Source organism: Microcaecilia unicolor, chromosome 4, assembly GCF_901765095.1.
Source record: "Microcaecilia unicolor chromosome 4, aMicUni1.1, whole genome shotgun sequence".
NCBI classification, from domain to species: Eukaryota; Metazoa; Chordata; class Amphibia; order Gymnophiona; family Siphonopidae; genus Microcaecilia; species Microcaecilia unicolor.
In genome coordinates this window covers 232,487,205-232,511,975 of record NC_044034.1, presented here as the reverse complement: position 1 = coordinate 232,511,975, position 24,771 = coordinate 232,487,205, and the positions used below count along the sequence as shown (strand labels likewise).

The window sequence follows — 24,771 nt, the reverse complement described above, 5'->3', positions numbered from 1 at the left end:
CGCCTCTGAGGAGGAGTGGTGGTTCAACATAGATGTAAGTATATTAAAGAGGGATTATGTCAGTTACAAGATCATCGATATTATTTAGAGTTGCAGCAAGATCCTACAGAGGAATACCAACAACAGATTTATACTATTCTTTCTGAAGCTAACGCTCAAGGATTAATTTCTAATACAGAATTTAGATATTTATATAGATCTCATCTAGTAATTCCATTGATATATTTTATTCCAAAAATCCATAAAGATTTACATAACCCACCAGGTAGAAATTCAATACTGGATACTTGTCTCAATATCTAGATTTTTATTTGCAACCTTTAGTTAAAAAAATGTCATATGTGAGGAATTCCTCTCACTCCATACAACAGTTGCAAGATGTTGAGCTGTCCAATAATGAATCCATTACATTAATAACTATGGATGTAACAGTTTTGTATACGAACATCCCTCAAGACGAAGCTTTGAAATTGGTTCAACATTTTTTATCACTGTTAGATATTTCTGTACTTCAAGTGGAATTATTTTTCCAGTTGGCTTAAATGGTAATAACTAAGAAATACTTTTTGTTTCAGAATCAATATCATATACAAACCAAAGGGGTAGCTATGGAGGCTACTGTAGCCCCCACAATTGAATGCCTCTACATGGCTTTATTTGAAGACTCTTTTGTATATGGACAGATACTCAACAGAAATTGATGTTTTTAGATCATTTGAATAACAGTGATCACAATATTACTTTTGTATCGCATGTGGGTGGATCGGAGGTAATTTTTTAGATATTCATATAATTTTTTCACAAGATGAACTAATAACATCTCTATACACAAAGGACACAGACAGAAACACTCTTCTGCATTACAAGAGTTATCATTCTAAAAAATTATGATAGTATTCCACAGGGACAGTTCCTCAGATTAAAAAGTCTGTGCAATCATAAAGAAGATTTTGGTAAACATTCTATGAATATGTTTGACCGATTTAAACAAAGGTGATAGTAATTTAAAAAGCCTTTAAAAGACCCTCTAATGCTGTTTTCTGTTCTGATAGGAATAGGTAGAGAGTTTCATATTTTGACTCCAAGTATGGGGAATACAGAGCTGAAAATCTTCTGATTTTGATTTGTCTTTTGAAATGGTGATGCTAGCATTAGTTGTTGTTTCAATCTGTTAGACTGGACCAGATATAGCGAAGCAGTCTTAGTCAGTAATTCAGAGGTGAATCCCTGTAGGATTTGAAAAACTAAACAAGCAGCTTTGAACCTGAGTCTTTCAGCTATGGGAAGCCAGTGCAGTTTGTTTAGATGAGTTGAAACACTAGTATATCTATTCAATCTGTATATTAGTCTTGCAGCTGTATTCTGTATGATTTGCAGTTTTTTCTGATATTGACACTTAATACCAAGAAATAGAACGTTACAGTAATCCAAGTGAGGTAGGACTAACATTTGGACTAGTAGTGTGAAGGCTTTTTGGTCGAAGAATGGTCTGACTAGATTGAGCTGTTTCGTTTTGAATATTTATTTAGATTTTGCTCACACCCTTTTTTTTCAGTAGTAGCTCAAGGTAAGTTACATTCCGGTACACTGGATATCGCTCTGTCCCAGGAGGGCTCACAATCTAAGTTTGTACCTGAGGCAATGGAGGGTTAAGTGACTTGCTCACGATCACAAGGAGCAGCAGTGGGATTTGAACTGGCCACCTCTGGATTACAAAACTGGTGCTCTAACCACTAGGCCACTCCTCCACTCCCTAGTGTTTTCTTTTATAGCTGATTAATATGGGAAGAGAAAGTAAGTGAAGCATCAAGCAAGACCCCTAATACTCTGGTTTCAGATTCGACTGTAAAGTTTTGACCACTGGACAAAACTTATAATAGCGGTTACTAAATGTACCACTATCCCTGTTGAAGATGGTACTGCATTAAAGGATATGCAAGTTTGAAGCTTCCTTGAACCTTGCCTTTCAATTAGCAGTGTTAAATTCTCAGGCAGCAGTTTCTTCTTCTTTTGTAGACGGGGCTTCTTTATCGATGATTCAACAATTGTCCACATTGGACTTGCCTCCAGACTTTCTCCCTACCTTAGAGGCAGGGTTGTCTTATTTGTTAAGACGCTCTTTATGATATTCTCTAAACGTCAGCTAAGAATATGGCTTTGGCTGTTTCACCATGACACTGGCTATGGTTGAGGCATTGGGCTGCTGATGTGGTATCCAAATCTCATCTGGCGAAGTTGCCCTTTCCGGGGAAACTACTCTTTGGTGTGGATATGGAGAAGATTGCTAAAGACCTTGAAGATTTCAAGGTCCAGTGGCTACACGAGGACAAGCCTAAGCCTCATCTCTGGGCAGCTAAGTCTCATTTTTGAGAAGAGTGGAGGTATAGACTAGGGAAAGGTAGTGCTTCCGCTCTGAAACCTCATTTTCCTCAGACTCAGTCTTCCTTGTGAGGATGCAAGAAATCCTTTTCTGCTTTCTCAAGAACCTCTCCCTCTTGCAGCCCTTGCAATGACAGGGTCAAGGTTCACTCCTTGTATGTAGACATAGGTGGGCATCTTTCCTACTTTCACAAGGAGCAGACCACCATTACTGCAGACCAATGGGTCCTCGATATCATTCTCCATGGCTACAAGCTAGAATTTTCAAAGCCACTCGCAGATCTTTTCATGCTGTCCTCTGCATAGAGTTAGGCAGTGCTAACTACCTTAGCCTCTTTAAGGTGACTGGGGGCCATTCAGCCCGTTCCTCTGACAGAGAGAGGCACAGGTCGATATTCCTATTTTGTCGTCCCAAAGAAAGAAGACTCTTTTTGCCCAGTTTTGGATCTCAGAGGGATGAACGAGTCTCTCAGAGTGCTGCACACACAGAGACTCTCCTTTCTGTCATAGCCTCGGTCCAGCCAGGAGAGTTTCTCATCTCATTGGACCTCAAGGAGGCTTATTTTCATATCCCACTTTGGCCTTCTCGCAAGAAATTTCTCCAGTTTGTGATCCTGGGAGATCATTTTCAATGCAAGGCTATGCCTTTTGGTCTTGCCACTGCACCTTGCACATTTTCAAAAGTTATGGTGGTGGTGGCAGCCTTTCTTCACTGGCAAGGGATCTAGGTACATCCTTACCCAGACGATTGGCTAATTCAGGTGCTTTCTTATCAAGAGAGCCTTCGCAGTACACAGACAGTCCTGTCTCTTCTTTCTGCGCTGGGTTGGGTGTTGAATTACAGATAGAGTCATCTCATCCCCACACAGATCCTGGAGTTTCTAGGAGTGTGCTTTAATAACCAGGTGGGGAAGGTTTTCCTGCCTCAGCATCATCAGCTGAAGCTCAAACAGCAAATTCTCAGGCTTCTCTCTCAGATTATGCTCAGGTTCTCAGTTCAATGACGGCAACATTGGATGTTCTGCCTTGGGTAAAGTTCCATATGCGGCCCCTAGAGTTGTCCCTGTTGAGACGGTGGTCTCCGATCTCGTGGACTTATGACCAGCTGGTGCCATGGTACCTCCTGCTTTGGTCTTATAACCTGGCTCTTGAGAGGGCACAATTCAGGAAGAATGGTTAAGCAGATGATGTTATTACTACCTTGCTGCAAGCCCGAAAGCGGTCCACTTCTTCTTCTTATGCTAGTGTGGAGAACTTTTGAGAGCTAGCCTGCACAGAATGGTGTTTTTCCATTTCATGCTTCCTTGTCTCAGATGTTATCCTTCCTTCAGGAAGGATTCGAAAAAGGCTTGGCTCTCAACTCGCTCAAGGTTCAGGTGGCAGCATTGGCATGTCATAGAGGCAAGATACAGAATTCCTCATTGGCTGTTTACCCTGATATAGTGAGATTCCTCAAGGGAGCCACTCATCTGCACCCCCCCCCCCCTTTGCAATATTTGTCCTCAGTAGAGTCTTAAAGTGGTTCTTAAGGCTCTTCAGTTGGCCCCCTTTGGCAACTATCAAAGATTTACTTTAAAGGCAGTATTTCTAGTTGCCATTTTGTTGGCATGGAGAGTTTCAGAGCTTCAAGGTCTGTCTTACAGGGATCCCGTTCTCTACTCTTCTGACTCGGGAGTTTCCATACGGACAGTTCCATCCTTTTTGCTGAAAACTGTATCTCCTTTTTATGTCCAGGAAGGTCTATTCTGCACAATACGCTTCCTTGCGACTGTTGGATGTGAAGCGTGTCCTTATGCACTATCTTACCACTACCAACGATTTCAGGCAGTCTGATCATCTTTTTATCCTTGTTGCGGGATCCTGGAAGAGTTTGCTGGCCTCCAAAGCAACAGTGGCTCGATGGCTTAAGGAGGCTATTTCTTCAGCTTACATTCTGAGAGGTAGATCTGCTCTTATGCACATCAAGGCTCATTCTACCAGGTCTTTGGCAACTTCTTTGGCAGAGTCTAGGACAATTTCATTGGCAGAAATCTGTCAGTCAGCAACGTGGTCTTCTTCTCATTCCTTTGTTACTGTTTGGATGTGTCTGCTCAAGCAGATGCTTCCTTTGTGGCCACAGTTCTCACTGCAGGGATATCACAGCATCTCCCCTAATTGCTTTTGTACATCCCATTTGTCTGGACTGATCCTTGGATGAAATGGAAGGAAAAATTAGTTAATTACCTGATAATTTTCTTTCCTTTAGTCCCAAAGGATCAGTCCAGAGCCCGCTGTTCTGTGATGGTTTTAGTTTTTCTAGGATCTGTGTAATTTCAGGTGTTTGTATTGTTCTGGTTCCATTATTATCCATTATCTGGTTAGGGTGGTGGACTTTGGTCCTGGGGAACTGAGGAACTGTATATGGCAAAATCATAGGCTGTATTGTAATTATTTATTTATTTTATTTTTGTTACATTTGTACCCCGTGCTTTCCCACTCATGGTAGGCTCAATGCGGCTTACATGGGGCAATGGAGGGTTAAGTGACTTGCCCAGAGTCACAAGGAGCTGCCTGTGCCAGGAATCAAACTCAGTTCCTCAGTTCCCCAGGACCAAAGTCCACCACCCTTACTGGAAACAGGTTCCTGAATACCCTGCACCAGTATACAAGGATTCCAATCAGACATTAAGCTTGCACTTCATGACCAGGAAGATAGACCAATGCTGCACCTGTTTCAGAGTCCCAGCTTCCTCACTGCCTTCTGGATTTCCTCTCTCAGCAGCTTCACTTTCCCCTACTCTATCCATGCTCATCCACCTCACTCTCGCTAGCCTCTCGTTCCTCACTCACCCAACTGCTATGTCTACCCTATCTTATCTACATCTTCACTTCCATGCTCCTTTCTCACAATAGTCACAAACCAGCATGCCTTTCTTTCAAGAATCTAAATAAATACGCAGTTCATGACTGACAAGAGATAACCAAACACTATGAATTAAAAATTTCACTCCAAACACAAAACAGAAGACAAATAAGTCTGGATATAAAAAAAATCACAAAGCACAGCAAAGATTTGAAAAGGCAATATATGTGCATACATCACCTACTCCTCTGACCTAAACATACCCCTTGGAATACTTTCTCTCAATGCTTTTGAACAAGTGTAAGTATCTGCTCCTAGATTTTACACATATACATATACATGTAGATTAGCATATTTTATAATCTATACATCTATTTGTGAATTCTGCTCATACTCTGCCCAACCCCCTCCCCTGAAAAAAAACCCCATGTTTATTGGCAAAGTAAACACCATGTTGTCAGGATACGTACTTTAATGCTGGATGAAAACAGAACAGCAGAACATAACATATTTAAAATAATTTTTTATAGAAGGTATTCCACTATACAGTGCTTCATACACACAAGCGCATTAACCCTATGAATAACGTTAATGGAATTTAGATCATGGTTCAACATCAATTTCTTCATTATCTGAAAACCTACATACAGAAGCTTTACAGCTAGTAATTACTAACAAAAACAATTCACTTCTACTTTTATCAGAAATGTTGAGTACAGGGAAAGGATGAGTCAATATTTGCATTTTAGGCCAGAGGTGGATCACCTTCCTCAAACTTATCAACTTATCATTCTGCAGTGGTACAGTAATGGCAATAGTGCTATTGTCCTTTTCTTGGTGGGGGGGGGAGGGAGGGGGCAGTAGGCCACAAAAAGTTGTTAACCTCTGTACCTACCTTCACAGCACAATAATCAAAAAATCCTGTTTCAGAAAATGTGGCCACCATTATCATCTGAAATAAAGTTAAAATAAGTTAAAACCACACTCAAATATTTTAGGATATTGCAATGTATTAAATTAAAAAAAAAAAAACAAGGTTAATTTTCAGCAGAACATCTACCTGCCGATGTTCAAAGTGATTTAAGTGGGCAGGAGCCTCTCTAGACAATGCTGCTGAATATCCCCACAGGCTGCCCAACAAAAAAGTGGGCAGATCAGGGGTGGCACTGGGGGTGGTGTTGGGGGTTATGCAGGTGCCAGCAATATTTATTGCCAACACTTGCATAGCTGTCTTAAATAGATATGTGGGCCTTGGCACTGAATATCGGCCGGGACCCACATATCTATTTTGTACCTAAAAAGACCTCCCCCCCTCCCCCCCATCCCCTTCCCGGCATCCAAAACTACCTACCCCTCCCCTAGCCCTCAGAAAGCAAAGCCCCTCCCCTGAAATGATCCCCCACCTGCAATTCCCCCAAGTTCTAGGTAGGTCCCCAAATGACAGGTAGAAACGGTGTAGCCAAGTGAGATGTATAGGCTATACTTATAAGTGTTGATAGTCACCTACCTACCTGTGTGAAATAGCTGCCATGACCTCCAGTGGCAGCTCTCGGTACTACAAGAAGTACTGCGATTTGCCATGAGAAGTTGCAGCAGTCATTTTACACAGGCTGCCACAAACTGTATAAGCTATACACAGCGCAAACAAATACAGATATTTACACGTATAATTTATACATTGGTTAGCACTACCCTTAACCAGCCTGACCACACTCCTATTGCTTGAATTCCCCTGGATTCTATATAGCACACCTAAATTTCCATGTGGAAATCGAAGCATATTCCATAATAATGCATATACCTAATTGGTTAACAAACCAATCAATGCTGATAATTCCCACTTAACAAGCAATTGACATTAATTGGCATTAATTAGAATTTATGCACAGAACTCTGATTCTATAACATGCTGCATGTAAATTCTAAGTCACATAGTTGAAAAGTGGGTTGGCCATGGGCATGGAATGGGAGAGTTGTGGGTGCTTGTAAAATCTATGTGTTGTTATAGAATACACCCAGTTTGCTCCTAATTTAGGGGTTTTGTATAGCGTGCCTAGAGATCGTGCCTAAATCCAAGTGTATCCTATAATAGCATGTTTAACATAATTGGCTTAACAAGCTAATTAGTGTTGATAACAGCACTTAACAAGCAATAATAAGCACTAATTGGTAATAATTAGAATTTACGCATAGAACTCACTAAGCGCATTCTGTCATGAACTGCGCCTAAATTCTAAAGCGTGCAGTTCAAAAAGGGGTTGGCTACGTAGTTAAAGAATATGGCTCAGTGTGCATAAATCTATGCGCCGGAAGTTACATCACATTTTCGTTGTTGTAAATGGAGGCATGTAGTTTTAGGCACAGGGATATCAACTAAGTGTATTCTATATTTTGTGCCTAAATCTAAGCGCTTCTTATAGAATACGCTTAGGCGGAAATGTTTACTGTGGAAATTTTTTAGGCACCTTATTTAGAATCTGGCCCCATGTGCCTAACTTGGTCAATTACTGAAACATTTGCTTACCTCATTTTTTAAAAGAAATTAAATCGGAGATGCATCTTGGGGAAATTATCCCTGTGTTAAAATAGCACTACTTGAGGTAAAATAATCCATTTTAATGTAACCTACATTGATACCCCCCTCTCCCCCCCCCCCCCCCTTACATTCACAAGCAGATGAAGAACTGGAGTACAAGCAAAGTTATTTATCAATGCATTGCTATGTTTTGGTCATTCGCTAGTAGTTGTGTAAAGAGTTACTAGTGAATATATTTTATATTTGCAGAAACAAGCATTTCCTAATTCCTTTCATAACACTTGCAAGTTATAATAAAATTATAGAAATGCTTGTAGATGATGATTTTTAATAGGCTGCCTATTACAAATTACTCTCCAAAAGCATAAAGATATATATGACAGAAACATTTTTATTACCATTCCAAACAACAGTGCTAATGTTTCATAATCAATCCATTCCACTACTTTGTTCAGGCTTGGTCTCTGTAATAAAAAATAAAATCAATAGTTAACTCTATGAATCAATAAACCAGTGATTAACTACTAAAAGCAAACGCAATTTCCTAGTAAATTTGTCAAACGAAGTCCTGAATTATCATTTAAGGTTTTAAAGGGGAAATTATTTTTGCCACAATATCTCAAAACACTGGAAATCTAGACTTACATGAATAACTTTTGGCCACATAAATGGCAATTCAGTAACAGTGCCCACATGTATGTGCCACTTCCATGTATAAATATACAGAATACTATCACTTTCACAGCTAAGTGTATACATACTCATATAAGTGGCACTATTCTGTAAGGGTGTGATTAAGAGGCATAAGAGCACATTTTCACAGCACTTGGACTTACAAAGTTCCATAGGTTGCTATCTGTTTAAGTCTAAGTGATTTGAAAATACACCTCCATAGCACTTAAATGTAAGGAGGCATTCATATGGATGGAGTATGGATAGTATATGGCTGTGATTCCCACTTAAGCACATAACTTACTGAATATTATATATTAGGCACATCCTGGCCACATTTATGTGTCTATAGTGATGCTAGGTCTACAGCAGGTGTAACTGTGATTCTCTAGACTTTTGGCATGTTGATACTGGATTTCACTGTTATTCTATAATGGAATCTGGGCACTCAGATGCCATTATAGAATAAGTTCTCACTATGTAGTATCAGGGTGCTTAAATATAGGTGCCCGCTTATAGAAGTGCCCCAATAAAGCACTATAAAGGGAAATTCTATGAAGGGCACTCAGTTAAATAGAGGTGCGCCTTAATAGCAAGGTTGAAAAATATACATGTTTTATGAAGGGTATACATACACAGTGGTGAGGGGAGTCCAATGATCTGTGCGCTCTGTCATATGTGCATATATATGACATAGGCGTTGACATTGCATGCAAAGAGACACTATCAAAATGGCTGCTATAACATGACTTACTAATTTTGATGCTGCTGACACCCTCTTCCTGGCTAGAGCTACTCCTGCTAAGGGAACACAAATTGTTCCCTTTGTCTGGTCAGAGAAGAGACCATGTCCAATTGAGATGGGCCTGGAGATTTTATGGGGAATGGCTAAGATGGAGGCACGCACCCACTGAGCTGAGCAGCGCTCCTCTGCTGTGTCCTCTGTTTTTTACCTAGTGTTTTCAAGTTCTCATTTTTCTTCAACAATACTACTACTACTTCTTATCATGTCTATAGCGCTACTAGACGTACGCACAAAAAGAGGAAAGGAGTATTGAGAGCTGCTCCCTTGCCGACTCTCTCTTTGACTCCAATACAGGAGTGGAATGACTGCTATGCTACCGGGATTACAGCTGGGCAATCTGGGTTGAAGGCTCTGCTGTGTGGCGGGAGGAAGGAAGTCCTGTCACTTTGGAGCATAATACCACTCTTTCTCCCCCGGATCCATCTCCACCACCGTGTCTGATGTTACAGGCGGTGACACTGGAGGTTGTCCAGGTGTCACAAGAATCGACGCAAGAGACCTCGGGTGAGGGCAGTGTTCTGCCTCAGCAGTGCCATGGAATAGAAGGAAGGAATCTCTTCAACACCCGGCGGCGGGTTCCCGTGAGTCTATATGGAAGGTTTTACTTACTCTCTCTGCTACAGTGAAGAAATTATCTGAAGAGGTAACTTTTCCTGTGACTAAGATTGATAATTTATCTGCAGAAGTAGAAGATTTTAAAAAAGACTCCTCCAGTTGTTTCCAGAAAGTACATAAGGATATTAAGTCTCTCCAGGATTTTCAAAATGTGGTTGTAAAAGACTGATCATAGGAAAACTGGAAATTTTTAACCGACGTTGGAATCTTAGGATATTAAATTCCTTTGAGTCTCTGGAATTGACCACTAATGGAAACAGGATACTGGGCTTGATGGACCTTCGATCTGTCCCAGTATGGCAACACTTATGTACTTATATATGTACTTATATATATTTCTCTGTTTCACTACAACATAAATGTTAGAATTCTTGCTGTCTTCACGGATTGCACTCTATATTTGGTTTGTTTTCCTGCTAGCTGAGGATCCTGGAAGGCATTTCATTTTATTAGGTCTTACGGACTGTGTTTTCAAGTTAATGCCTCATAATGGAATCCCTTAGCAGCAAGAATGTTTTGTTTTGTACTGTTTTGTCAGTGCTTTGTGGAAGTCTTTGCTTACCTTCTTTGTCTCTAGCTCCACCCCAGTTCTTTTTTTTTAATGTGTTTAATTCCCCCTCAATTCTTATTTTCAGAGCATCATAATACTCCAGTACAGCAAAAGAATTATGTAGGAGCAACAACTGGGATAGTGGATGCCCACGTATCATAGGTAGTAATCTACCTGAGCCTACTGTGATCCAACTATTCTTGAGTCAATTCAATCTCTATGGTAGTGCTGGTGGTAAATTGGTTGGAACCTGTGTAGTTCTGGAAGCTCCTTTAATTGATTCCTGTTTAAATTCCTTGGGTTCCTTTATCATAGTAGAGTAGAGGAGTAGCCTAATGGTTAGAGCAGTGGGCCATCAATCACAAAACAACTTCCACTGCAGCTCCTTGTGATCTTAGGAAAGTCATTCAACCCTCCATTGCCTCAGGTACAAACTCAGATTGTGAGCCTCCCATGGACAGAAAAATACTTACTGTACCTAAGTGTACATTGCTTCAATAACCTTCAGGATTGTAGGTAATGTGTAAGAAATTAAATAAAGGCAGATGGGGTAACCCCTAAGCCTCCAAATGATTTGACTTAGAACTAATGTCCAGTGGCTTAGCTATGGGTGGGCCTGGCAGGGCACAGGCCCACCCATTCTTGCCTCAGGCCCATCTATTCTAGTGGACCATATGGCCCCCAAAGCACCTCAGTGGTGGCATTTCACACTCTTCCCTCCCTCTTCTCCGCTCATGGCATGGTATCTGCCTGTCTGTCTCTGAAACCCCACCCCCAACCCCCCCAGGTGACTTGTGGCAATTCCTATAGACAGCCAGTGTTGGCCCTGCAGGCTTCCCTCTACCGTGTCCTGCCCTCAATGTCACTTCCTGTTTCATCACTGGCGGGGACATAGTAGAGGGAAGCCAGCAAGGCTAGTGCAGGTTGCCTATAGGAATCGCAGCCGATGACAGCTCTGAGATAGACACCGTGGGGGGGGGGGGGGTTGAAAGAGATGGGAAGAAGCTGGGCCATGGGCGGGGAGGGAGGAAGGAGCAGAGGCTGGGTCTGGGGCAGAGGAGAGGGAGAAAGATGAAGACATGTGAGTAGGAGCACAGAGGATGGAAGGAAAGAGAGAGGGAGAGATGGAGGGGAAGATTATAAAAAAATGTATTGTATGTATGTATGGGGGTGTGGGTGGGAAGGGCCAACCCAGATTAACTCTGGGCCCACCCAAAATGGCAGGTCTGGCTACGCTCCCATAATGTACCACAAATATCACACTGAATGAAAGTAATTTTGAATGGTTAAAATGAGGGTGAACAGGTATATTATGGTAAGGGATACCAATCAGTAAAATAATTTGAATGTGACTGTACTAAGGAATATTGTTAATGTATATTGGTTTACATATATAGTGTGACTGGCAGAAGCAGTCAGATCCCCAGGATAGGGAGGAGAGGAGACAAAAAAGCCAGGAAACTCCTTTTAAAACCCAGGACTTGGAGGACTGTAAGACTGAGAGGAGGAATTCCTCATAAGGCTTCCTCATGAAAAATAAAAATAAGAAATAATAGGCAAATGCTAGTACCTGTGCCCACTGGGGAAGAGGGATAAAGACATTCCTAATACTAATCTTAAGAAGAGGCAGAAGAAACCCAAACACAGACACTGCAGCTATGTGAGAAGGGAGCTCACAATGCTGTTACTTCAGCTCCCCAATAAAGACAGCTAGCATATCCCTCAGTTTTCCATAAATCAAGAGATGTGGCATGGTTAAAGATCACATTCCAATAAATGCTGCAACTCAGCAGAAAAGAGAGGTCCACAGGCAAGGGAAAGTGCTAGTTTCCTGAAGGAAGGAAAAGTCCTAAAAAGCAAAGTAGTCAGATTTTCCCAGAGGCAGGAGGGAAGAAAATTTCCCTTACCAGCAGGGAAAAGAATTCCCCACAGAAGTGGTAGAGGCAGAAAGGCCTTCTCAGGGGGCAGTTCCCAAGGAACTGCAGGGACACTGAGAACTAGCAGCTGCACAAGTAGAGGGACTGGGTGTTCCTGTGAGTTAGCTGCAGGCATGGGCAGACTGACTATATGGACAACTGGGCAGTGCCCGAGGACCCAGAGGCTCTAGTGGGCCCAGAGGCTCTTCCCCCCCCCCCCCCCCCCCAGAGCCTCAGTCGGCCCTCCCTGTATCTGCTTTGAAAGGCTATGATGGTCAAGTGGTCTCTGTGGGGACAGGAAAGAACCATAATCTTTCCTGCCACTACTCTGCCCAGTGTTGCCACTCTGCCCGGTGCAGTCGCCATGTTTTAAAAATAGCTACCAAGACTGCTGAGACCCACGAGACTATCGTAAGAAGTCTCAGCAGCCATTTTGGAAACACGGTAGCACTGAGCAGAGTAGTGGCAGCAGGCAGGAAAGAGTGGAGTTCTTTCCTGCCCCCGAAGAAGCCACTAGACCACCAGGGCCCTTCAAGGTAGGAACAAGGAGAGCCCACTGAGACTCAGAGGTTTGTAGTATGCAGGAGGGGTGGGGCAGCTGTGGTGGTGGGGCGGCTGTAGTGTGCAGAAAGTGGACTGCAGCAGCAGTAGTGGTTGGGGGGGGGGGTGTGGCAGGTAGCAGCCAGGGGAGCCCACTGACCTTCACTGACCAGGGGCTCAGATCACTGTCAGTCCGCCCCTGGCTGCAAAGATGTCATGCAGACCCCAAGAGCCAGGTATGATAGGGTCGGGAAAGGGGAAAATGTGTAATTCAAGTGTTTGAGGTGCTAGTTTAAATCCCACTGCTACTCCCTGTGATCTTGGGTAAATCACTTAATCCTCCATTACCTCAGATACAAACTTAGATTGTGAGCCCTCCAGGGACAGAGAAATACCTAGTGTACTTGAATGTAATTCACCTTGAGCTACTACTGAAAAATGTATGAGTGAAATCCAAACAAAATAAAATAGATGTGCCCACATGTTTGAAAGTGAGTAAAAGATACTATGTTTTAATTTTAGGGCTGTAGCTCTGACCAATAAAGATTTTGCAAGTGTGGATTTCAAGTTCTCCACGGACAGGAGATCTTGTAGCCACACAGATGAATGACATCATGGTGACGTGATCGACCTGGTCTCTCTGCAAGCTGTATAAAACGTTTCTAACAAGCCTGCTGCACATGTCCCTAAAATCCAGCTCTAATACGAACAGTAGAAATAGTAGCAAACCACACCCTCCCCCGAGTCAGTTTTCTTTTGTCCGCTGTTGAGGAACGACCCGTGTAGTTATTTTGTCCCTTCACAAAGTATATATCACGGAGTTTGAGTTCACCTCTCTCTTATTTGACATGTCATTCTCTAAGCCAGGGTTTAAGCATTGTGGTTCCTGCAAGCGTAAACTTTCCATCGCATACCCACATACTTTATGTTTAAGATGTTTAGGGGTTCAACATACCATTTCAGTTTTGTGGAGACTGGCAAAAAAAGAATCAGAAAACTTTAGATATTAGGTCTTTAAAACCAAAAGAGTACTTTCAGACTTCTCATTCAGAAACCTCCACAACTTCGCCTGCTCTCCTCTTTGTTATTATGCCTGAGGATGAGGATTTAAATGTACCTGCTCTCTCCCTTGCTGTCAAGCCTGGGGATCAGGCTTCTAATTTACCTATGTTCCCCCTTGCCACTGTGCCTGGGGATCAGGTTATGGCATTCTCAGCGGCTCATGATGACCTCAGAGCCGAGCTCTTACAGACAACATCATCGATGCCGGTTTCCAGTGAAGTACAGTATTCTAATCTTCCTCTTCACCAAGAAGAGAATATAAGAGAATATTTTCTCTCCGAATGATCATGCTTTAGTGACTTTGTCTCCGTTCCCGAAGCATTGATGTCAGGTGAGTTCCTCCTCAACGTCTTCATATAGTCGGCATTGAAACAGAAAACATTCCACTAGACATTCCTCTCACTCTCGGCATCATCACAGCACATACCAGCGACATCGTAGTTCTTATAAGATGCCATCTAGTTCACGCCATTCCACTAGCTCTCATAGCAAGTCATTACTGTCTTCACCTCCTATTTCTACTACCTCCAGTAAGCATCAATCTACGTCCCAGGTGCCAACAGATTTATTACAAATGCTTTATTTTCTCCAACAACAACAAACAGAACCAGTACGTACTGATTCTATTATACATAATACAGTTCCTTCAGTCACTGACAATCTGTTGGAACCTCTAAAGCAAGACCATGCACAGGCAGAAATCATGGTCTATATCTTCCTTGCATCGAGGGATCTATTCCGCACACACCAGCATTATCTCCAGTTAATCCAGGGCTGTCTTGTCTTCAATCACCAGAACATCCATGTTCTACTCATCATTCAAAACCTTCTTCCAGGGCACATTCACTTCAGAAGCAAGTTGACATTTCTCTAGAGGAAATTTCTTATTCAAAATTCCTTCAAAAATTAGCTAGTTCTATAGCTCTTTGAGTAGGGACTGTCCTTCTTCTGTGTTTGTACAGCGCTGCGTACTCTTTGTAGCGCTCTAGAAATGTTAAATAGTAGTAGTTCTATAGGGATTGACATTCCTTCTCAGGTGAACCAATCTTCTGATAAACATTCAGTAACCAAATATTTTAACATTACTAAGGAAACTATGGCTCTACCAGTCCTAACAGTTCTTAAAGAACACCATCAAAACATTTGTCTTAAGCCATATTCTGCCAGACCTACTCAAAGAGCATTAGATAATAAATATAAGGTGGAAGAAGTGTTAGGATTTAACAAACAACAATTTCCTCATACATCATTAACAGTCAAATCTGCAATGAGAAAGAATAAAACGCAAAAAGATTTCACTAACCATCCACCGCTTAAGAACGTAGGTCTTTTCAGTCCACAATGTTGTCAGCATTCCATTATATGGAATTTAAATATACTATTATGGACAACCTAGCTAAGTTACAGTCTGTTATACCACAAGACAATATTCCAGTTTTCCACACTATCATGAGTAATCTAGAAGACTGTTCCAAACAAATGATCAGTGCAGCACATAATTATGACACTTCTATAACAGGTGCAGCTTCTGCTATTACGTCACAACATCTAGCTTGGATGCAAGTGTCAGCACTGGGTGAGGAGGTGTTTGAAAAGGTAGCTGATGCCCCATGCACAGGAGATTCTCTCTTTGGGGACAAAGTTATGGAACTTATTGATTGTATCAGAGATTGGTCGGCTGCTGGAAGGAAGGGAGAGAAGTGCTGGACCTGCAGGGGAGGAATGAGCACAGAGGGGTAATGCCAGACATTGGAGGGGGGTATATGGATACAGAGAGAAGATGCTATATCGACGAGAATAGGACCATGGAAAGGAGATGCTGGACTTGTGAGGGGGCACAGAGACACAGAGGAGTGATGCTGGACATAGGTGGAGTGGATAAGGACATAGAATGGTGGTGATGATGAATGTGGGGAGCTGGACACAGAGAAGATGCTGGACAGAGAAGTACAGGGGACACAGAGAAGAGAGTAGAGGAGTAGCCTAGTGGTTAGAGCACTGGTCTTACAATCCAGAGGTGGCTGGTTCAAATCCCACTGTTGCTCCTTGTGATCTTGGGCAAGTCACTTAACACTCCATTACCTCAGGTACAAACTTAGATTGTGTTCTCCTGGGACAGAGAACTATCCAGAGTACCTGAATGTAACTCACCTTGAGCTATTACTGAAAAAGGTGTGCAAAATCTAAATAAAATGATTGCACTACTTTAGATACCTTAGGAGATAAATATTAACAACAAAAATCTAATTATAAGAAGATTTCATTATTCTTCAAGGCCACGACATCAACAACGCAAGCATTACATGAATCCCAGAACACCTTACAATCCCAAGGCAGATCGTCAATGACCAGCTTATCAACTAGAATAACTAAAGACAAACGTACTCAATACGGTTCAACCAAAGCAGACATATAATTTTTGACAGTGCACAGTTAAATACCATTCCTGTGGAGGGAAGTCTTTAAAGTTTCTACCCTGCGGGCTGAGGATTAGTACAGACAAATGGATATTAGAAATGATTTGACATGGATATCAACTAAATTCCACCATCGTCCATCTGTCAGAACACTATCATGCTTTCAGGTAACATCACATCAGAACATTTTGTTACACTAAGAAGTTGAAAGGTTGCTCTCAGTCCAAGCCATCAAATTAGTCCTTTTTTCCCCAATGAAACAAGGGGTTCTATTCAAAATATTTTCTCATACCAAAGGAAGATGGGGGGACTTGAGCAATCTTGGATCTTTGCAGGTTAAACAAATATATCAAAAATGAAAAGTTTTGGATGGCCACTCTATCGATAATACTTCCTTTTCTTCAGTAAAATCTATGGTTGATATCAATAGACCTTCAAGATACATATCTACATATTCCCATCCATTCTCATTCCAGATGATTCCTTTGTTTTATAGTCAACAATCAGCATTATCAATACAAAGTCCTTCCTTTTGGTTTTACATCAGCTCCCATGGTATTCACCAAATGTGTAATACAAAAAAAAATCACATATGACCCCAACTCAGAATCTGCATTTCATAGGAGCAGAATTAATAACCATGATTCCATTGGCAAGATTGCCAGTAGAAAGATCGACAACAATCATTCAACTTGTACATCATATGCAGTCTGTTCAAGTAACAACAGCCAGAACATTATTAGTACTATTGGGCCATATGGCCTCCACAGTAAATATAATACCACTAGCTCAACGACATATACATCATCTACAGTGGTATTTAAAGGTCCAGTGGATCCAAGCAATTCACCCTTTATCTTCAAAAATCTTCCTCACGAAACAGATAAAAGATGCACTAGATTGGTGGTCCCATCCAACCAACCTGCTACAGGGAGCACCATTTCACAAACCAGTACCTACCAAGGTGTTAACCATGGACACTTCCAAGACAGGTTGGGAGCGCGTCTAGATCATTCAAGAAGTTTGGTCAACTCAGGAATCCCAGTGCTCTATCACTCTTCTAGAACTACAAGCAATCAGGGAACGTCATTTGAACATTTCAGGGAAACCTTCAACATCAAGTCATTCAGATCAGAACAGACAACCAGATAGCTACGTATTATCTGAACAAACAGGGAAGGATAGGTTCTCACACTCTCTGTTCTGAGGCTCTGGACATTTGGAATCTGTCATCCTTTCAGGCAACTTACATACTGGGTACCAGCAACACACTAGCATACTCCTTAAGCAGGAAACTAAGACCACTTGAGTGGTCTCTCAAGATCACTGTTACACAAGTCCTCATGTCACCGCTCACAGGTTAAGAGCTATGGCAGCATCTACAGCACACCTGCATCATTCTTCTTTGATAGATATTTGCAGGGCAGCAACATAGACATCAGTTCACATTTCCACTCAACATTACTGCCTGGACACTGCTTCCATTGTTATTCCAGTTTTGGACTGGCAGTCTTGGCATCCAGTCTATGAATTGACAACTTGCCTTCTCCTCCAGACACAGGTACTTTATATTTTTTATATATACTTTATATCTTACGTTGTCTTAGTACATAATGTATTATACTGTCTGGTACCTGTGTTCAGCTTGGGAGTCTTTATCTGTGTAGCTATAAGATCTCCTGTCCATGGATAAAAAAAAAGTTCCTTACCTGTAACTGTAGTTCTCTGTGGACAGAAGATCTTCTAGCCACATAGTCCCACCCTCCCTTCCAAATTTGTCACTTGCTATTCATAAGACTGACAGGGGGGCGTGGTTTTCTACTATTTGTACTAGAGCAGGATTTAGGGACATGCACAGCAGGCTTGTTAGAAAAGCTTTATAGAGCTTGCAGAGAGACTGGGTCGGTCACATCATTCAAGTAAACAACTTTTATTTCTGTGTACCCAAGCTAATCAGGTTCTCAGGATAACCACAATGAATATTCATGAGAAAGATTTGCATACACCGCCTCCACTGCATGCAAATCTCTCTCCTTAATATTTATTGTGGGTATCCTGAAAACCTGACTAGCTGGGGTGCCTCCAGGACCAGGTTTGGGAACCACTGCTATAGTGGGAAGGACCAAATGCGAGAGAAGATTTCATAAACAGTCAAAGCAAGATTTTTTAAAAGCAGTATAACATATGTGCCAGAGCAATAGAGAAAAACATAGCAGAAAAACTTAAAGCTAGCCACAACCAAGCAGCGAAAATTGTAGAAAGTCAGAAAAATAAGTATCAGTTAGAAGAATCCTTCAGTAATGTGTTCCGTTCCCCATGTGTTTGAGAAATCAAAAGAAATTCAAAACCTGCCCAAACTAGGGGGACCTTTTACAAAGGCATGGGAGAGCTAACGCGCGGGGCTGCACTACCGCCAGGGTAGCGCATGCGCCCAGAAGTAATTCCAAGTTTGGTACGTGCCGAATCCCGTGGTAGAAAATAATTTTCTATTTTCTACTGCGGGGGTGTTCCCAGTGGTAATCGACAGCACGCCCACATTGGCATGCGCTGCATGGTTACTGTTTGGGTAGCTCGTGAGCCCTTACTGCTAAGTCATTGGGTGGCGGTAAAGGCTCAGGCCGTAAACAGGCATGCACTAGTTTTAATATTAGCGCAGGCCCATTTCCCAGCCCATTAAAAAATAGCCTTTTTCCCAGCCACGGTAAAAAATGGCCCAGCACGTGCCTAAAAGATGTGCCCACACTACCGCCAGACACTTTTTACTGTGGCTTTGTAAAAGGAACCCCTAAGTTCACTTCTATGAGACTTCTCCCCGAACAGAGGTTGTTATATAGTGGAGCAGGTAATCTCCTCGAGGCACATTGGGTCCTTTTCACTAAGCCGTGGCAAAAAGTGGCCTGCGGCAGTGCAAGCACATCTTTTGGTCAGGCTTCGGGCCAGTTTTTAGCACATCCTGGAAAAAGGGCCTTTTTTAAGGGGCCAGAAAGTGGACATGTGGCAAAATGAAAACCAGCATGCATCCATTTTCAGCCTGAGACCTTACCGCCACACACTGACTTAGCGGTAAGGTCTTATGCGCAACCTGAGCTGTAGGCATGTAGCGTGAGTTCACTGCCATTTACCGCCAGGTAAGCTTCACATAGTAGAAAATAGAAAATTCAGAATTACTGCCCGGGGCATGCGGTAGCTGGGTGGTAATGCTGATTTGGCACGTGCTGAATGATCAGAGGCCCTCATGCACCTTTGTAAAAGGGACCCCCTATGTTTTATATTTATAAATAGTTAACTTTACATAGGGTTCTGCTGGGGAGAAAAGCATAACCATAGTTTACTTAGAATTATAGCAGAGGGAAACTACGAAATAAAACAAGTTTCTAGAATCTTTGCATACTAATGTGTCTTCATAAATATATTCAAAATCTGAACAAAAATGGATATTTCAATATTATTTGTTTTATCTACCGACTTCAGTTAAAAAAAATATTTGCAGTCCATACGTACTAATCATTTTCCAATAGACAAAATGTAGACTATTGGGCTCATTTTCGAAAGAGAAGGACGTCCATCTTTCGACATAAATCGGAAGATGGATGTCCTTCTCCCAGGGACGTTCAAATCGGTATAATCGAAACACAATTTAGGATGTCTCCAACTGCACTCTGTCGCAAGGACGGCCAAAGTTCAAGGGAGTGTGTCGGAGGTGTAGCGAAGGCGGGACTTGGGTGTGCCTAACACTTGGACATCTTTGACCCATAATCGAAAAAAACAAGGACATCCCTGACGAACACTTGGACGTTTTCACCCGGACCTGTTTTTCTTACGACTAAGGCACAAAAAGGTGCCCGAAATGACCAGATGACCACCGGAGAGAATCGGGGATGACCTCCCGTTACTCCCCCAGTGGTCACTAACCCCCTCCCACCCTCAAAAAAATCTTTCAAAATATTTTGTGCCAGCCTCAGATGTCATACTCAGGTCCATGACAGCGCATGCAGGTCCCAGGAGCAGTTTTAGTGGGTACTGCAATGCACTTCAGACAGGTGGACCAAGGCCCATACCCCCCCCCCCCCTACCTGTTACATTTGTGGAGGGAACAACAAGCTCTCCAAAACCCACCACAACCTCACTGTACCCATATAGAGGTACCCCCCCTTCACCCGTAAGGGCTATGGTAGTGGTGTACAGTTGTGGGTAGTGGGTTTTGGGGATGGGTTTGCGGGGCTCAGCACACAAGATAAGGGAGCTATGTTCCTGGGAGCAATTTATGAAGTCCACTGAAGGGCTCCCTAGGGTGCCGGGTTGGTGTCCTGGCATGTCAGGGGGACCAGTGCACAACAAATTCTGGCTCCTCCCACGACCAAATGGCTTGCATTTGGACGTTTTTGACATGGACATCTTTGGTTTCGAAAATCGCGGAAAGTCAGAAACGTCCATTTCTAGGGATGACCAAATCTAGGGATGTCCAAATTTAAGGATTTGGACGTCTCTGATGGTATTTTCGAAACGAAAGATGAACATCCATCTTGTTTCGAAAATACGAGTTTCCCCGCCCATGGATTTCGCCATTCTGCAAGGATGCCCAAATCGCAATTTGGACGTCCCTTTCGAAAATGCCCCTCTGTCATACAGTATTATTATTTCAATATTCTTCAAATTTCTAAAAAAGACATGCTTAATTTTATTATTTAAAGAATCTTAATCAAATAGTTTGTAACCTTTAAAATTTCACTATTATAATCTGTTTTTATACACATTTTGTAGTAGTTTAAATGTTGCAACTTACATCACCTATCACAGCCAATGCAGCCAATGCTGCCAGCGAGCCCAACATAGCTGCTAGGGTTCTGTGAACAATCTAAAATGAAAATAAAGGATAATATAACATACCTTGAGAGACTTACTTTAGAAGTAAGCACGATAAATGGAAATGATATTTATGGATTGATTGAGATTAATCGTTTTTACCCAAGGTGGTGCACAGCAGGTATAACTTGACATTAAGGGGGTCTTTTACTAAAGCTTAGTGGAGGAGTAGCCTAGTGGTTAGTGCAGTTGACTTTGATCCTGGGGAATTGAGTTTGATTCCCACTGCAGCTCCTTGGGACTCTGGGCAAGTCACTTAACCCTCCATTGCCCTTGGTACAAAATAAGTACCTGAATATATGTAAACTGCTTTGAATGTAGTTGCAAAAACCTTAGAAAGGTCCCATTTCCCCTTTCTCTTCCCTTAGCTCAAGTTATCTGCAGTAGGGCCCATTTTATTCCTATGGGCGCTGCTGCAGATAACTGGAGCTAAGCTTTAGTAAAAGACCCCCTTAATTTACAATTTTGATAACAGTATAACATTTTGTACTATCCTGTAAATTTTGTTTTATTGTAAGCTGCATTGAGCCTGCTAACAAGTGGGAATGCGTGGGTTATAAATGTTACAATACAATACAATACAATACAATACAATACAATAGTAAAATAACCAAATATAAGCATGAATACAATCAATGAGATTAACTTGGAGATTACAAATTGAATCCTAGTAAATAGGACTAACCTTAAACAGTATCAAAAATATAAACATTTTACAGCACTATAAAACAATCAGCATCCCAACATAATAACCTGGACAAAATAGCCCCCTAACAAAAAAGCCTTTGACAAAATGGCCCTGGACAAAATAAACCATGACAAAATTCCCTCTCTCCAAAATAACCCTTGACAAACTAGCCCCTTAACAAAATAGCCATCACAAAAATAAAAAGTATCTTTTTGGGTCTGCTTTTAACTCCTATTCACTTGTTCAGTACCTATGTTCTCAAACCCCACTGAGACATCTTCTAATGGAAAGAGGGCCCCTTTTACAAAGCTGTGGTAAGCCCAACGTGGGCTTAATGTTCGCTGTTCTGGGACTACTGCCGGCCCAACGCGGTCGCCAGCAGTAGTCCCACCCCGAGCTTGTGCCATTTCTGGGATTTTAACCAGACTTTTATAGTACAGACTGATGCATCAGAAGTTGGGCTTGGGGCCGTTCTGGACCAGAAAGTGGATGGGGAAGACCACTTGGTGGTGTATATTAGCCAGAAGCTGTTCCTGAGAGAGATGAACTATGCAGTGATTGAGAAAGGAGGCTCTGGTGGTCAAGTGGGCCCTAGAGACATTTCAGTACTATCTGCTGGGCTGAAAATTTCTGCTGGTCAAGGATCCTTGTAGTGGATGGCTGAATATAAGGATTTGAATGCACGTGTAATGCAGTGGTTCCTCATTCTTCAACCTTTTCACTAGCAGGTGAAACATCGGGCGGGCCGAGAGCATGCTAATAAGGACATTTTGTTCCAGGAGATGGACCCTGAAATGGCACTCAACTGGGCACTGTTGAGCTGGGGGGAGGGTATGTGAGGGGGTTATAGATCACTGCCTCTCACCCTTAAGAAAAGTCCCTAACTAGCCCAGTCCACCATAAGATTATTGGTCCCACTGGGAGGAAGTGAGCTGGGAAGGGCGGAGTTAATATCTGGGAGTTTAAAAGATAGGGCGGGCTGAGGTTAAGAAGACCCAGGGAAAGGAAGAACCGAAGCCCAAGTTTATGCGTTTACTGAATACGTTTAACTGAGGTAAGCCAACATTGCTTTTTGTTAAGGTTTGCAAGCCTAGCTGAGGTCTGGCTAGAGCAAGACCTGAATTCTCAGAAGACCTGATAACTTATAGGCTGTGTTTGGGGTGGGGCAGCCCCACCAACCACAGACTGCTTGGCCTGCTAGCAGAGGCCTACTCAAGACTGTTACTAAATAAGTGCATCTGATGTTCCTGGCCTGTGACTGTGAGGCAACAGGTCCCAAGGCTCAGGTGAATAAAACCTTTATTTTTGCATTTATATACATTATCTGACTGAGTTATTCCCACGGCCACCCCATAACCCTCGCCTGGGGTCTCACAGAGAGAAAGGATAGATTTGAGACTAGTTTGTAAGAGCTGCTGTGTCACTGTGTAGTTTTTGAGAAGAGGATAGACAAAAGCCTGTTTTCAGAGTGGCGGTACTTCACTAGATTGAAGACTAAAGTTCAGAATTGCGTGAATAAAAGTATACAAGTCATTACCAGCTTGTATACAAAGCAATTATTCTCTCACAATTTCCTTGAAAATATATCTGTATATATTAAACAAAAGAAACTTCAAAGCTTTTCAGTGAGGAAATTCAGGAATGAATGCCAGTACCACTACTAGGTATACCTCAACTGCACACGGAGCAAGATATTATCACTGGTTTCTTAATCAAATAAGGGGGGGGGGGGGGGGAGAACCAATACAAAAAACTCCTTCAAAAGGAGAAAAAACATTGGTTCCAAAAACTCCCTCTCAATTCTCATAAAAATATGAAATTGTGAAAGTGCTTAACTAAATTATAATAGCAATCCAGATTCCAAGAAACACATTCAACAGGCCTGCATCAAAAAAGACATAGCAAGGAATGATGCACCACTTAAACTTATCCCACAGAAGAAGAATATAAACTTCTAATTCACATGTCACTTTCCAATGGCTTTCAGCAGTATCACCATCCACTCTGTGCTCAGGGCCGTGCCGATGCGGTAAGCGGGGTAAGCACCACAGGAGGGCGCCCACCTCTGGAGGGCGCCGCCGTGGTGCTTACCCTCGCCCCGCGCCGCCGAGGCCTTTAAATCTTTTACTTGCAGTCGCAGCAGCGTCTGTGAAAGCGGAGCGCTGCCGACGTCTCCCTTCCCTTCGCGCTGTTGGTTCCCTCAGTGTCCCGCCTTCTTAGAAGAAGGCGGGACACTGAGGGAACCAACAGCGCGAAGGGAAGGGAGACGTCGGCAGCGCTCCGCTTTCACAGACGCTGCTGCGACTGCAAGTAAAAGATTTAAAGGCCCCCAGGGTGCACCGTGATCATCTTCACGGGGGGAGGGGGCGCGCGCGCGCGCCAACTGTTCATCTGCGGGGGGGCGCCAACTGTTCGTCTGTGAGGGGGCGGCACAGACCCTTGGCACGGGCCTGTCTGTGCTGTTGAAATTAATCCCAAACAAGCCAAAAAATCTTCAACAAGAGTGTCTTGTTTCGCTGGAGCTTGCTGCTTCAGGAAGAAGTGTTGCCAAATACATTCATGATATATTTTCAAGGAAACTGTGAGAGAATCAGTGCTTTTTTGAGGGGGTACTGAGTACCGGCACCTTTTCCATTGTCTGCTAAAATTGACCCTTGGACTCCAAGTTTTAATGAAGGAGCTTATGCTCTAGACACCAATGCTGCTTTGTCATAGATTCTGTGACTGGTTGCAGGGGGCCTGGCTATCGTGGGATGAGTCCCTCTCAGTGATCAACCCACCCCTGAACAGTGGCCTTGCATTTCAGTACCGGCACCTTTTTTTTCTAGAAGAAACGCACTGGAGAGAATAATTGCTTCGTATACAAGCTGGAAATGATTTGTAGCA

The 24,771-nt window shown here is 42.6% G+C and overlaps 1 protein-coding gene across 1 annotated transcript in view; it reads right to left on the bottom strand.

Annotated features, from left to right (window-relative positions):
• Positions 1-24,771, bottom strand: part of OCA2 (OCA2 melanosomal transmembrane protein) — a 229,932-nt gene that overhangs the window by 131,367 nt on the left and 73,794 nt on the right. Inside the window, exons 10-12 of the mRNA XM_030201311.1 lie at positions 21,118-21,189; positions 8,156-8,221; positions 6,117-6,173 (exon numbers count right to left, since the gene is read on the bottom strand). Coding sequence (XP_030057171.1) covers positions 6,117-6,173; positions 8,156-8,221; positions 21,118-21,189 — 195 coding nt within the window. The remainder of the gene's footprint in view (positions 1-6,116; positions 6,174-8,155; positions 8,222-21,117; positions 21,190-24,771) is intronic.